Source organism: Prionailurus bengalensis, chromosome B4, assembly GCF_016509475.1.
Source record: "Prionailurus bengalensis isolate Pbe53 chromosome B4, Fcat_Pben_1.1_paternal_pri, whole genome shotgun sequence".
NCBI classification, from domain to species: domain Eukaryota; kingdom Metazoa; phylum Chordata; class Mammalia; order Carnivora; family Felidae; genus Prionailurus; species Prionailurus bengalensis.
Genome location: NC_057358.1, coordinates 34,357,283 through 34,369,322, shown reverse-complemented (window position 1 = coordinate 34,369,322; position 12,040 = coordinate 34,357,283). Strand labels below are relative to the sequence as shown.

The following is a 12,040-nucleotide window of genomic DNA, read 5'->3' as shown; positions in this document are numbered from 1 at the left end:
TGACAACAGCTGACTTTACAATGATTACTCCAGAGCAAGGAATTTAGGAAACTCAAAGCATGGCTCTTCCTTTCCTATGAGTAACTCCACAAAATCAAGGCTTCTACAGTTGCATCGAGCCAGATGCTTGTGGCCTGAGACTTTGGGGCTATTCTCTCAGTTATCAGGGATACCCCGTCTACCTCTGCTCTGTTCTCTTTACCTACCCTCATTGTGGACAAGGACAAGCATGTTAGAGAGGAGGGTGCTCTTTCACACTTGGAATTGTGGCCCCTTTGGGGATTTTACCTGAGCTCGGTGTAGCCGCTTCAGTTCCTCTTGCTTGGCCTGCCTCCTAGCTGCCTTCTGCACACGCCGGGTCAGCTTGGCGTTCAGTTCCTCCTCTGTGTAAGTTCTTGGCTGGAGAGAACGAGAGAGATTTCCTAAGTCAGGCGCAGCAGGCCTGGGACAGGTTTGGGTGCTGGTTGTCAGGGGGCACAGTGAGCACTGTCCCTAGGTTGCAGCTGCCCTTCTGCAGAGTGCCCGTGGGGTGGACAGGGAGCCGTGAGGTGTGTGCAGACTCCCAGGCTGCAGCTCAGCCAGAGGCTTCACTGACACTCATCCTTGCTGGAGCCCTAAATGCTACAGGGTACAGCTAAAGATCTGCAAGTGAGATACTTCCCCACTGTGACAGGGACAGGAGGCTGAGTAGGGACTGACTGAGGGCCACATGCTCCTTTATCACAGAAATCACTTGTTTCCCATGTCAGGATGGGAATGTCAGGATGTCTGGTCTTTTTGAGATTTTCCAGGGGTAAAAATATGGTAATTAGTTCCCCTAAGCCTCCTGCTTCTAGGAGACATATAGGGAAAGGAAAAAGAAAAATCAGGATCCTTTTATTTTCTTATTTAGTATCAAATGCTACTTTCTTCAGATGAGTGATATTTATAAGGTTCTTTAAGAAGTAACATCTGAAGTAGAGAAAATTGGGATGCCTCCATTCTAAGTTTGAGTGAACCCCAAACTAATACAGTCTGAAGGGACATGTGGAGGTGAACATGGACTGACTCCAGGGTCTGCACAGAGGCAGCAGTGGGCCACTGAGAAGGAGGGAGGAAGTGGTCTGGCAGGGCGGTTTCAGCCAGTGCAAGCCCCGAGGAGGCAACAGGCCAAATCCAGGGCAAATCCACAGATGCATCTGCCTGACAACCCCACCTGCAAATGTGGGCACCAAGGGCACAAGACAGTGTCAGATGCCTGGAGTAAACACTGAGCAACCACCAAGAGGCACATGCTGGGGGTGGGGGTGGGGGTCTGCTTCTATTCCTAACATCTTATTTCCTCCAAGGAAAAAAAAAAGAGAGAGAGAGACTTTGATAGACTTTAAAAGGTACTTCCAAATTCAACTCAGGAGTATAGTCTCGTAATCTTTGTTTTAAGAACTCAAGTGATCATTGAGAGCCAACTGAGCAGGTAAGTCTGAAAGGATCATCATGGTGTTCTAGCGCCCTAAGCATTTCACCTCGCAGGTCACAGAGCTGAGGGCTTGTGAACTCCCGATTCCTGCAGTGCCCAGTCCCAAAGGGGTAGCCCTGGAGTGAAATTACCACATGCACTCCAGCCAGTGAAGAGCAGGGGATCTCACCTTCCTCCATCATGACACAGCTAAAGAAAGTTCTGCTGCCAGTGTTTGCTACTGCTCCATGCATGTGTGAACAGTTAGTGAGGATGTGGCCGGAGGGCCAGGGCTGGGGGCTGCTCTGGGTGGTTAATCACAGACACGCATGCAACAATGACCAGCCATGGGAATGAGACACTACCTTTGATGCATATGATCTCCTGAATGCCAAGGCGTGTGGTACATAAATCAACTTTTAAGGGGATGGCAACAGAAAACAAAACAGAATAGTAATAATAACAATTAAAAAATTAAAACTAGAACACAGAAATGGAGTAAAATCAGTTAGAAGTTTAAAACAAACACACAAGACTAAAGACTTAAAACACGTGATTATTTTTCACAGTGTCACACAGGACTGCGTAAGTGAGGAACCTGATTACATAGACCCCAGCAGCAGAGTCTCCGTGAACCCGGTTTTGAATAAGGCCTGGGTTCACTTTTATACTGAGAAGACAGCTTCTTCCTCACTATGCCCCAAATCTCTGTTCTCTTTTTACTCTCCCTTGTGTATAATAAACGAAAACTGTTCAAATATATGGTTATATATGCTACTTCTCCTTCAGTATAGCCCATTTGCTTGTGGAAATTCAGACTACTTCTTTCAGCTCAGTGTTATGGTGGGGGGGAGGGGGACAGGTGGTGGGAAATTCCTGTTGCCAGGGACACAGACCACAGATACAGGGCAAACTGACTATAAAACCTGTTCTCTTTCAAAAGGCTCTCTCCTGGCAATGTTCTTTTTTATTTATTTTAATTAATTTTTTAAATGTTTATTTATTTCTGAGACAGAGACAGAGCATGAGTGGGGGAGGGGCAGAGAGAAAGGGAGACACAGAATCAGAAGCAGGCTCCAGGCTCTGAGCCATCAGCACAGAGCCTGACATGGGGCTCTAACTCACAAACCTTGAGATCATGACCTGAGCCGAAGTCGGTTGCTCAACCGACTGAGCCACCCAGGCACCCCTCTCCTGGCAGTGTTTTTGAACAGGGCCAAGGTGGGTTTCCAGGGGACCACCCAGAAATCCTGAATGGGGGTAGGGGTCATTTCTTGATTATACAGTGTGATAGGGACCTCAAATAGCATAGATAACTGATATTCACCAGATATATGTCAGGCACCTATGTCGGTGAATGCAACCTCTTCTCCACTAAACCTTGAGCAGAGCTGCCCAGAGCTAAGGTTAGTTACATTTGCTCTCTCGTCTTCTCACCAGCCCCAACAAATGGCTAAAAGGCAGTAAAGGAGTAAGGGAGGAGAGAAGAGCCAGGAGCTCTGGATGCTGCCGACGAGAGATTCTGAGAGCTTCAGGATAGACTGTAACCCCCTGTTCCCTTGTTGCTTCTCTGTGCATCAGTGTGGGCCAGTATAGTGGGACTGCATTTCAAGAGCACAGTGGCTCAGAGCAGAATGGGTCTCCCTTCTAGCAGTGGCACTGAACTTTAAGTGTGTACGTACTGCCTCAGACTGACTCTTCTCTGCCACAAACCAGAGGGAGAGGATGCATCTCATTATAACAACAAGTCCATTAAAAACACAGAAGACACAGAATTTCCCCAAGCAGCAAGTAAACCACTCCACAGGAACTATGTAACCACAACCACAAGGAACAGCACTTAGTATCTGTACCTGTGGCTGGTGTACAAAGTAAAGGGAGTGGGGGCAATCACCTACTGATTTCTGGCAGAAGACAGGTACCAACTTGGCAGGGGCAGCGACTACAGGATTGAAATCATGATGCATCTGTGGTGTGCTGAGAAAATGAGGCCAGCCACAGAGCTGAAGCTTCTGCTATGAAACGCCTTGGCCTGACCCAGCGCAAATGACAGGCCCGTGGCTAGGCTACAGGGATCAAGATGCAGTGCGCCATTTGTATTTAAAGTAAGACTGAGGCAAAGAAAAGAGGTGGACATGAATTACCTTTGGTTGGTAGGATTACGGGTGATACATATATTTAATCTGTATTATCTTAACTTTTCTACATAAGCATTTTCAATAAAAATAAGTTGTTCTCAGTTCCAGTTGTTTTTCTTTCTATCTTTCTTTCTTTCTTTTTTTTGAAATGAAACAAAACTCAGGTACTTGTTTCACAGATGCCTGACTCAGATGGGTCTAATGATGCAAGAGGAACCACTTCCCCCAACTGTGTGGGCCCGGTTGCTCGGGTAAGGCATGTCAACAAGATGCTTCTTCCTGAGTCAATCCCAGCCACACTGTCCCTTTAGGTATCCCCTCTCCCTTCACTTCCTGCTCTGAAAATTTTCAAACATAGGAAAAGTTGAAAGAGGACAGTGAACCCCTAGGCCCAGATTTGCTAAATGTTAGCATTTTGCTACATATTTGATATATATAATCTTTATACATCTTTAAAAAAATGATTTGTAGGCATTTTTTATGCCTACAAATTCTAGCACATTCTTCTTAAGAACAGATGTTTTCCTATATGACTATAGTACCTTAATGTCTTACAAGGAACCTGGCATTGATGTGATAACATTGCATATCTACACATATCATACCATCCATGATCAAATTCACTTAATTATTCCAAAGTGTCCTGTATGGCTGTTTTTGTTTGTTTTCCTGCTTTAGCTTCCATCCTTAAAAATACATAGTACCTGCTCTCGCCCAGCCCGACACCACACCATGATGGGATTCTGGTCAACATGTCCTAGGCTCAGCTTTGTCTTGAGTATTCTTTGCTTAGCCTATAGCAAATGGCTCTGCCTCTGTGGGGCACACATGGAATGTGAAGTCCCCAAGGCCTCTGATTCTGGGGTTCTAGGAGTGGGGTCCATGTAGGAGGGGAAGAGCTACCTATGGGGCCAGTAAGGCCCCAGGAGAGGCTGTTGTCAGTGACATGTATTACCAAGAACATGGCCTTGGCATAGCCAGCTTGGGCAGTCTGCCACTCTGCATTCTGCCAGGATTAACTAATAGAGAAACAGTGGAGAGACTGACCACAGATGGGTGTTTCTGACCAACAGGAGACGAAATGGCTGAACGTCTGCATGGAAGCAAAGTGACCTTGGACCTTGGTCCTTCATGGACCCCCCCCCAGCCCTCCCTATGGCAGTGCCAGTCCCCAGTGTCAGGACGTGTTGAGGCACCCGTGTACATATCCAGAAGCAACTCTTAGTTCCAATCCCAGGATCAATACCACTGCCTGGGAAAGCACTTGATAGGAGGCACATGAAACCAGGTCTCTGCAGGAGAGAAGGCACACAGGTCCCAACCCTAACTCCGTGCTGTCCGTGCTGGCTCGGCTGGGACAGGTAGAAGTTGGCTCTGCACATGGAGGGCAGGATGAGAGGCCTGGCTGTTTAGGTATACTTCTAGGAGAGTGGATAGGTAAATAGCTGGCATGGCCAAGGGAGACCAACAGACCAATAATGAGAGGAGAACTAAAACATGGGTTTCCTCCAGTTGACCAAGTTGCTAAAAGCTGGATTGAGCTGGGAGCAGGGAGACTGGAAATGGCTGCAGAAGTCATCTTTACTGAACAGGTGTGTGCAGGGCATAGGTCTTCCATGGCAATTGTCTGGAAGTTGATGGAGAGGGCAGACTCAAATCCAAGCCCTGGGGAGCCTTGTAAAGAAGGCACATGATGTTCTGGGGAAATTTCTCATTCAGAAAAGGGAGCTGAAAGTAGCTGGGACAGGAGGGTGAGTGTGTGTCCCAGGGCCAGAGAATGGAGATGGAACAGCTTCAACCACTCCTGAGTGCTGCCCAGGCCTTTCTGGATTGTAGTCCGCACCCCATCATTGTCTCTGTGACACAGAGGTTGTGTTAGAACTTCTCTAATCCCTCTCTCTCTTCCATCTTCACTGTATCTACACAGAGCTACAAGAGCCCTTGGAAACCAAAAGATTGAATAAATATCCAAGGGGGCTAGTGATGAAGGAGTGCTCCACATTGAGGTTTTACTTTTCAGGAGACTTGAGTGGCCACATCATCTCCTAAGCCTGTAGTAAGAGGGACCAAGTCAGATACACAGTGCCCCACTCAGCACAGAACCCAGGGCAGTTTCCTGGACCAGTTCTTTTATAGCAAAAATTCCTCTCTAATCCACAAACATACAAAGCAGGGGTGATTCAGCCTCTGTCTAGAGATGCCTAAACCGTGTTGTCCCTGTCCAAGCCTCCACCAGAATGTGTGGCACGAACAACCCTTCTCCTGTCACTCTGGGCATTGGTGGATGCTATTCCACATGGGATCTTTGAGGACAAAAGAACAAATGGACAATGCCAGCTGCTTGCTAAAGATCTAGTGACTCTTTGAGTGTGGAATGCCTCTGTCTTCTTCCCAAGAATTAAACACAGGAACTCTTGCCATTGAAGCAAATAAGCGCCAGCTGTTCACTGAAAAAGCCCAAGAAAAGAGCTCCCTGTATGTGTCTCTTACTTGGAGCTGGGCTGGGCTCAGGAGACAGCTGTGTGTCTACTGGGAGATCAGAGGAGGGTGCTCACTTTCAACCCAGGGCTTGAGATGTGCTTTCCCTCTCTTCCACCTCGCCGAAGACCAATTACACAGAGGATGAGAGTCAAGTCCTTGACCCCTTCTGAAGCCCCGTTACGGATGGGGCCTACATACCTCTCGCCTGGACTTCTGGGAGGACCTCTCAAGGATGTCGTCACTGGAGAGGTCAGAATCCTCTGAGAAACTCAACTGGCGCCGCAGCTGCAGCTCTAATGGGATGGAAAGAAGAGGCAAATCGAGGACACCACAGTACTTTCCTGATGTCTATATTCACACAAGCTGCCCAGGGGAGTGGGGTACAGATTTTATTTCTTTCCAGTCTGAGTGGCTCTTAACCCATAGTGGGGAGCCAGGAGCTTGGAGGCCGACACCTGTGCTGGCCAGGGCAGCGCTAACACTGAATAGAGGCCTGCCTGGTTCCTCCCGGCAATGCTGCGCTCCGCCTTGCTCAGAATCAGGCTCTCCTCTGAGGTGGTGTGACTTGAGGAAGTGCACAAACCTCCCGAGTCTCCCTTACTCAGTTTCGAGCCGGGTTTTACCATTAGTCTATCACGCAGAATATGCTGTGTGAGCTCATGGTTCAGTTTCCTTCTCCCTCACCCCGTTAGCATTGCTCCTAAGGACCCTTAGGGAGGCAGCATGAGGAAATGGATCTTAAGAGAAGAACCGATGGCTGAGAACACACACCTTATGCCCTGCCCCAGGAAGTGTCCCTTGGTGCTGACATACCTGTTCTCACGACAGGAGACATCCTGTGCTTGCCAGAGTCCACAGTGGCACCGCTGGAAGGGGTGCTGGAACAGGACTTGTCATCACCCTTCTTCTTCTTGTCCTTCTTATACCCAGAAAAGACTGACTTCCACAAGGACTTGGGTTTGGCGGCTGCTTCCTCCAGGAGGTTTGGGCTGGGTTTCTCTGGGGGCCGGCCCTCACCTTTGGACTTCTTCTCTTTCTTGTTTCTGCGGGGGGAGAAGAGTGACGATCTCTTCTTGCTCTTCCCACTGGAGCCCTCGGATGAGGTGACTGAACCATCTGGGCCCCCTGAGTCCGACGGAGGGGAGAGGACCTCCTCACTAGTGGCTTCATGCTTCAGGGTGGGCTCCCTGGGGCCTTTGAGAACTGGGCGTTTAGGGGACTCGAGGCCAAGTTCTTTGCCCTTGGAGGGAACTGAGGAGGCTTTGCGGGAGGTGCCTCCTGGGGGCCTGGAGGTCCCAGCCGCCATCTCCATCTCCTTCATCCTACTCAGCTGCTTGGCCATAGCGTCTCTCAACGCCTGGCTCTTCACAGACTTCTCCCTGGCTCGCATGCGCTCCTCAGCCAGCTCCTTGGCTTCTGGAGAGACTAAGGGCAGGACCCTCTTCTGTGGCTGGACCCCACTCTCCAGAGTAGGCAACCTACCATTCTCCTTGGTTAGGGGTGGATGGAGGGGCCTCTCGGTGCGGGACCAGCAAGAGGGGGGTGTGAAGAACTTCTCCTGCAGACTTGAGTCCTCTGTCTTGTCATCATAGGTGTCCTCCACGTCATCAGCAAAGGGGATCTCATCCACACTCTCCACAAACGACTTCCGCACCTCCTCTCGAGGGGGCTGGGCAGGCTCTCGGGGGGCCCTCATAAAGGATGCAGGTGGTGGGGGTGGGATTACTGAGGCCTTGGGCTCGGTCTCCTTATGCTCATAAATATGATATGGCTTCCTTCGAAGAGTTGCGGGCTCCTCATCCTGGGGTGGGGGTGGGGGTGGGCTTGAAGGAGGAGTGAGCATGGTGGAGTCAGAGGTGTTGAAGCTCTGGCTGCCCAAGGTCTTCATATTGGAGGAGCTCCCATGAAGGCCCAACCCAGAGCTGCTCGACAGGTCTCTCCTCTCCTCATGGGAGCTTTTCAGCTCTCTGTCAGATGGGGACTTGGGGGTTGGCAGTGAGGGCTGGTCGCCATCTGACTTCGGCAGGCCCAGCCTCTTAGGAATAGGTGGAGGTTTTAGAAGCTGGAGCCCCTCACTCTGAGGAGACTTCTCAACTGAATAGGATTTTAGGGACACTGGTTTAAAGGCCGGGGAGGGGAAGCTGGACTCGGACACCTTGCTCCGATCCACGGGTGTGAGTCCGAGGCTACGGCGGATCTCGGCACTCTTCATCCAGAACTCTGCCACCAGGTCATTCCGCTTCAGGGTTTCATCCACAGCAAGAGGGCTGCCCAGTCTGTCCTTGGTGTCCCCTTGGGTCTTCAAGGGGAGGGGAGCCAGGGGGATGGGTGTTTTGGCTGGAATGGGCTGGAAGCATATGGGGGACTTGGTGGGGGACGGGACAGTGGCCTCAGAGGAAGGCTGGGGTTGGGAGCAAATGGGGAGCTGGGTAGTGGTGGGGGTAGAGGTGGCCAGCGGTGACAGGTGCTGTGAACTAACTGGGGAGGTAGGTGTCCTGGCTTCTGGCAGAGCCACTGGCTGTGATCGGATAGGAGAGTGCACAGCTCTCTCATCACTGGGCACTTCTTCTTTGGGCTTCTCTTTGGGGAGCAAAGGCTCAGGGAAAAGGCTCTCCTTGGGCAATTTCACCTTGGTAGCAACAGAGGCAAGTGGGATTCGGGCCCCCTACAGAAAAGGAAAACAGAAACTGCTTAGAGAAGGTAGTTTGATGGTCAGCAGAGACCCCTTGGGGAGCTCGCTCAAAGGGCCTGTGTTTGTGAAATAAATTCCTCTCTGCCTTTTAAGCTGTTAGCCAAATGGCTCCAGGAGAACCTTTCTCCCCCTTCGGTTCTATTTGTTCAATTTTTAAAACCACTCTACTTTGTTGAACAGACTCAGCTTTCAGGGTTTGGTTCACCTCAAACACATTCTATATTCTTTGTGCACTAAAATGGACACTGGCCAAAGCACACTAATGGATCCAGCTCTCACTCCTGACCATCGACCCCAAGAGCTCAAGATCTCTGATGTATGAAAATAGGGACCAACACTTTAAGATTTAAAATAGATATTTTCAAATTTAAATTTTTTAATTTTTTAATTTGAGAGAGAGAGCAGGGGGGGGAGGGTCAGAGGAAGAGAGAGAGAATCTTAAGCAGGCTCCATGCTCAGTGCAGAGCCCAATGCAGGGCTTGGTCTCATGAACCCTAGGTTTACGATCTGTGCTGAAACTGAGTCAGATATTCAACCAACTGAGGCACCCAGGAGCCCCCAAATGGCAATTTTTTATACTCTACACATCATCCTTCCCAGGAAGCTCAAAGATCCAGACATTTCTGCACGAATCCTTATATCATCCCACCCGCGAGTCCCAGTAAACCTCCCGCAGTTTCACAGATGAAATCACCAAATTCATCTTGCTTCTTGGAATCTCAAAGACCAAATCAAGCTAACCCAGGTCTTCAGTTTGGCCTCCCTCCCTGATGTGTCCTCCAGATAGCATTTCCCAAAACATGTTCCACAGGACATACTGCTATGATCTATTTACGTAGCATTCTCCAATGCGTGGCTCACATGCCACTGGTAATCTGGGTGAATACATATATATTTTTAAAGTTTATTTATTTATTTTGAGAGAGAGAGCAAGAACAGTGGTGGGGGAGGGGGAAGAGACAGAGAGAGAGAAAGAGAGAGAAAGAGAGAGAGGGAGAATCCCAAGCAGGCTCCATGCTGTCAGCACAGAGCCCAATGTAGGCTGGATCTCACGAACCATGAGATCATGACTTGAGCCAAAGTCAAGAGTCAGATGCTTAATTGACTGAGCCACCCAGGCACCCCTGGATAAGTATTTTAAATTTTAAGTCATACATTCATTTTAACATAACGCTAAGAAACAAACGTATCTATCATATCAAACCAATGATTCCACAACAATTATTGCTTTAATTTACAAATAAAGTTACTTTTAAAATGGCATGGTACATGGACACAACAGAGTGACACGGTGGGAAGACTCAGGTTTGGGATTGGTATAGTGCAGGGTTAGGGAGCTGCTGCCCAGACTGCCTTGTCCTCATGGTGAGGACTAAGCTGGAACCCCAAGGCCACGCCTGTTGTCAGCAGCCCCACTTAGTACAAGATGCAAAAAAATGGGCTGACACCAAGGGCCTAAGATGAGGGAGTTAATATGTCCACTCAGGATCCTATCAGTTTTGTCCCCCACAGTGAGCGCCGAGTCCTTACCTCTGCCTCAGGGCTGTGGCCTGGGGAGAGCAGACCAGCCTGCTCCTCAGGGGATCGGGGAGGGCTGGGGACTTGGGCGGGACCTGGACAGAACAGACACAGGATTTATAAGAGGAAACAACACACTGCCCTTCCCGCTGAGGGCTCCTCTCCCAGCCAGCTCTGCAGGGGGGTCACTGTTGGTCAACAGAAAGAAAGTCCTTTCCCAGAGTGTCCCTAGATGCCACCTCTGCTCATTTCAGAAGTATGGGCTTTTTTTCACTTTGCGATCTGTGTCCAAAGCTTGGAGATGTACCTTCTACCCTTTCATAGCTCCAGAGCACACACAGAAAGGGGCTGTTGGCCAAAGCCATGTGCAGGATCTGTGCAGAGGGAAGGGGGAAAGACAACAACAGGCAGAGCTGTCTGCCATTTGGAGGTTGGTATGCAGTGCACCAGCTCTGCTCCAGCTCTGCTCTGATGACCTGTGTCTTCGGTGCTGCCCCTGTCCTTGCAGGCTCTCCACAGGAATTCTGGAAGCAGTTTCTGCTGAGACAACAGGCTTACCTCTCTCCTGGTGCCCTGGTATGGTGGCAGGTTGCTCCTCATTTTCCGATACCCTCAGCTCCAGCTCCGCCTCCACTGCTGCCTGGTGCTGCATGCGAAGCTCTGTTTCGGCATCTGATGGGATATCATCAGACCAGTGCTGATCTGGCAAAGGGAAGGGACAGAGCAGCACTTGAGTGAGGCCCTGCTTCTTTACCAGTCTCCAGCTGGCCCCAGAAAGTAGCCGAATCAGTTCATCAACTACAGCACCACTGCTTGATGTCTGGACACTTCTGTGTCCCAGCTAGGCCCTGCCTACTGGTCCCTACTGAGCTTCTGAGACTCAGAGCCTTTATTCTCTGCAACATAGCGCTCTCATCAAAGCCTACAGTGCTCCATTTCCTTTTCAAATACACAAGACGGTACCTGATAGATCACAACAGAAAGAAACATAGTGGGTGTGCCTGTGAAGGGCAGGCCTTACTTCACGGACTCACCACTGGTCTGTTTCCCCCAACACCACAGCGAGGTCTATGCTCCCTTACAGTCTTGCCTGGACTCGTCATTTCTCCCAGGCTAGTCCCTGCCACCCTTTCCCCAACCAACCAGCCTATAATTCTTAAAATACCATCTCTTTTGTAGCTACCTTTCAGAGGCCCACTGCATAAAGGCTCTTTTATAAAGCACCCAATCTGCTCAGTTTCTCAACCACAACTTAATGAATGCAGGCTATGCTGCACGGTGGCTGATAGGGGGAATGACACACATTCAAGTTAGCAGCAGACCAAGGAACACAACCAGGAGACCTAATGGCCACCTCTTTAGAGTGCCTTGCTTTTGCTTTAATGTATATTATCTTTCCCAAGTTCCAATTGCACAGTGGGGAAGAGAGTGATCAGCACAGTGGAGAGGGGAGGCTCTGGGGTCCCCCGTACCATCATCCAGCTCAGCACCAGTGTCCCCTGTGTCCCCATTCTCCGCTGCCTCCCCTTCTATCTCTGCCGGCTCCGAGTCCACATCTTCCTCCAGGTCATTCTCATCAAATGGGACTGTAAAGCAGAAATGTTCAAAGGAAGGAAGAAAAGGACAGGCAGACAGACAGAGACTGCCTGTGCAGGTGGAAGCTGGTGGTGGTCTTCCCAGGGCTGCAGTGTGAAGACCATGAGGAGAGGCGGGGAGATGGACTGTGAAGTGTCTGGATTTGGACCCCAAGGTGGAAGTTGGTCAGCCTTGGGGGAG

At 49.8% G+C, this 12,040-nt stretch overlaps 1 protein-coding gene across 22 annotated transcripts in view; it reads right to left on the bottom strand.

Moving 5' to 3' along the window:
- Positions 1 to 12,040, bottom strand: part of MICAL3 (microtubule associated monooxygenase, calponin and LIM domain containing 3) — a 229,304-nt gene that overhangs the window by 25,745 nt on the left and 191,519 nt on the right. For 16 of the 22 annotated variants that reach the window (XM_043564904.1, XM_043564917.1, XM_043564921.1 and 13 more), the window contains 7 exons: positions 11,737 to 11,850; positions 10,823 to 10,966; positions 10,277 to 10,359; positions 6,868 to 8,719; positions 6,253 to 6,347; positions 1,801 to 1,851; positions 289 to 399 (listed from right to left, as the gene is read on the bottom strand). In XM_043564904.1, the coding sequence (XP_043420839.1) occupies positions 289 to 399; positions 1,801 to 1,851; positions 6,253 to 6,347; positions 6,868 to 8,719; positions 10,277 to 10,359; positions 10,823 to 10,966; positions 11,737 to 11,850 (2,450 nt within the window). Of the gene's footprint in view, positions 1 to 288; positions 400 to 1,800; positions 1,852 to 6,252; positions 6,348 to 6,867; positions 8,720 to 10,276; positions 10,360 to 10,822; positions 10,967 to 11,736; positions 11,851 to 12,040 lie in introns of those variants that run through there. The other 6 variants (XM_043564909.1, XM_043564913.1, XM_043564922.1 and 3 more) reach the window with 4 other exon arrangements.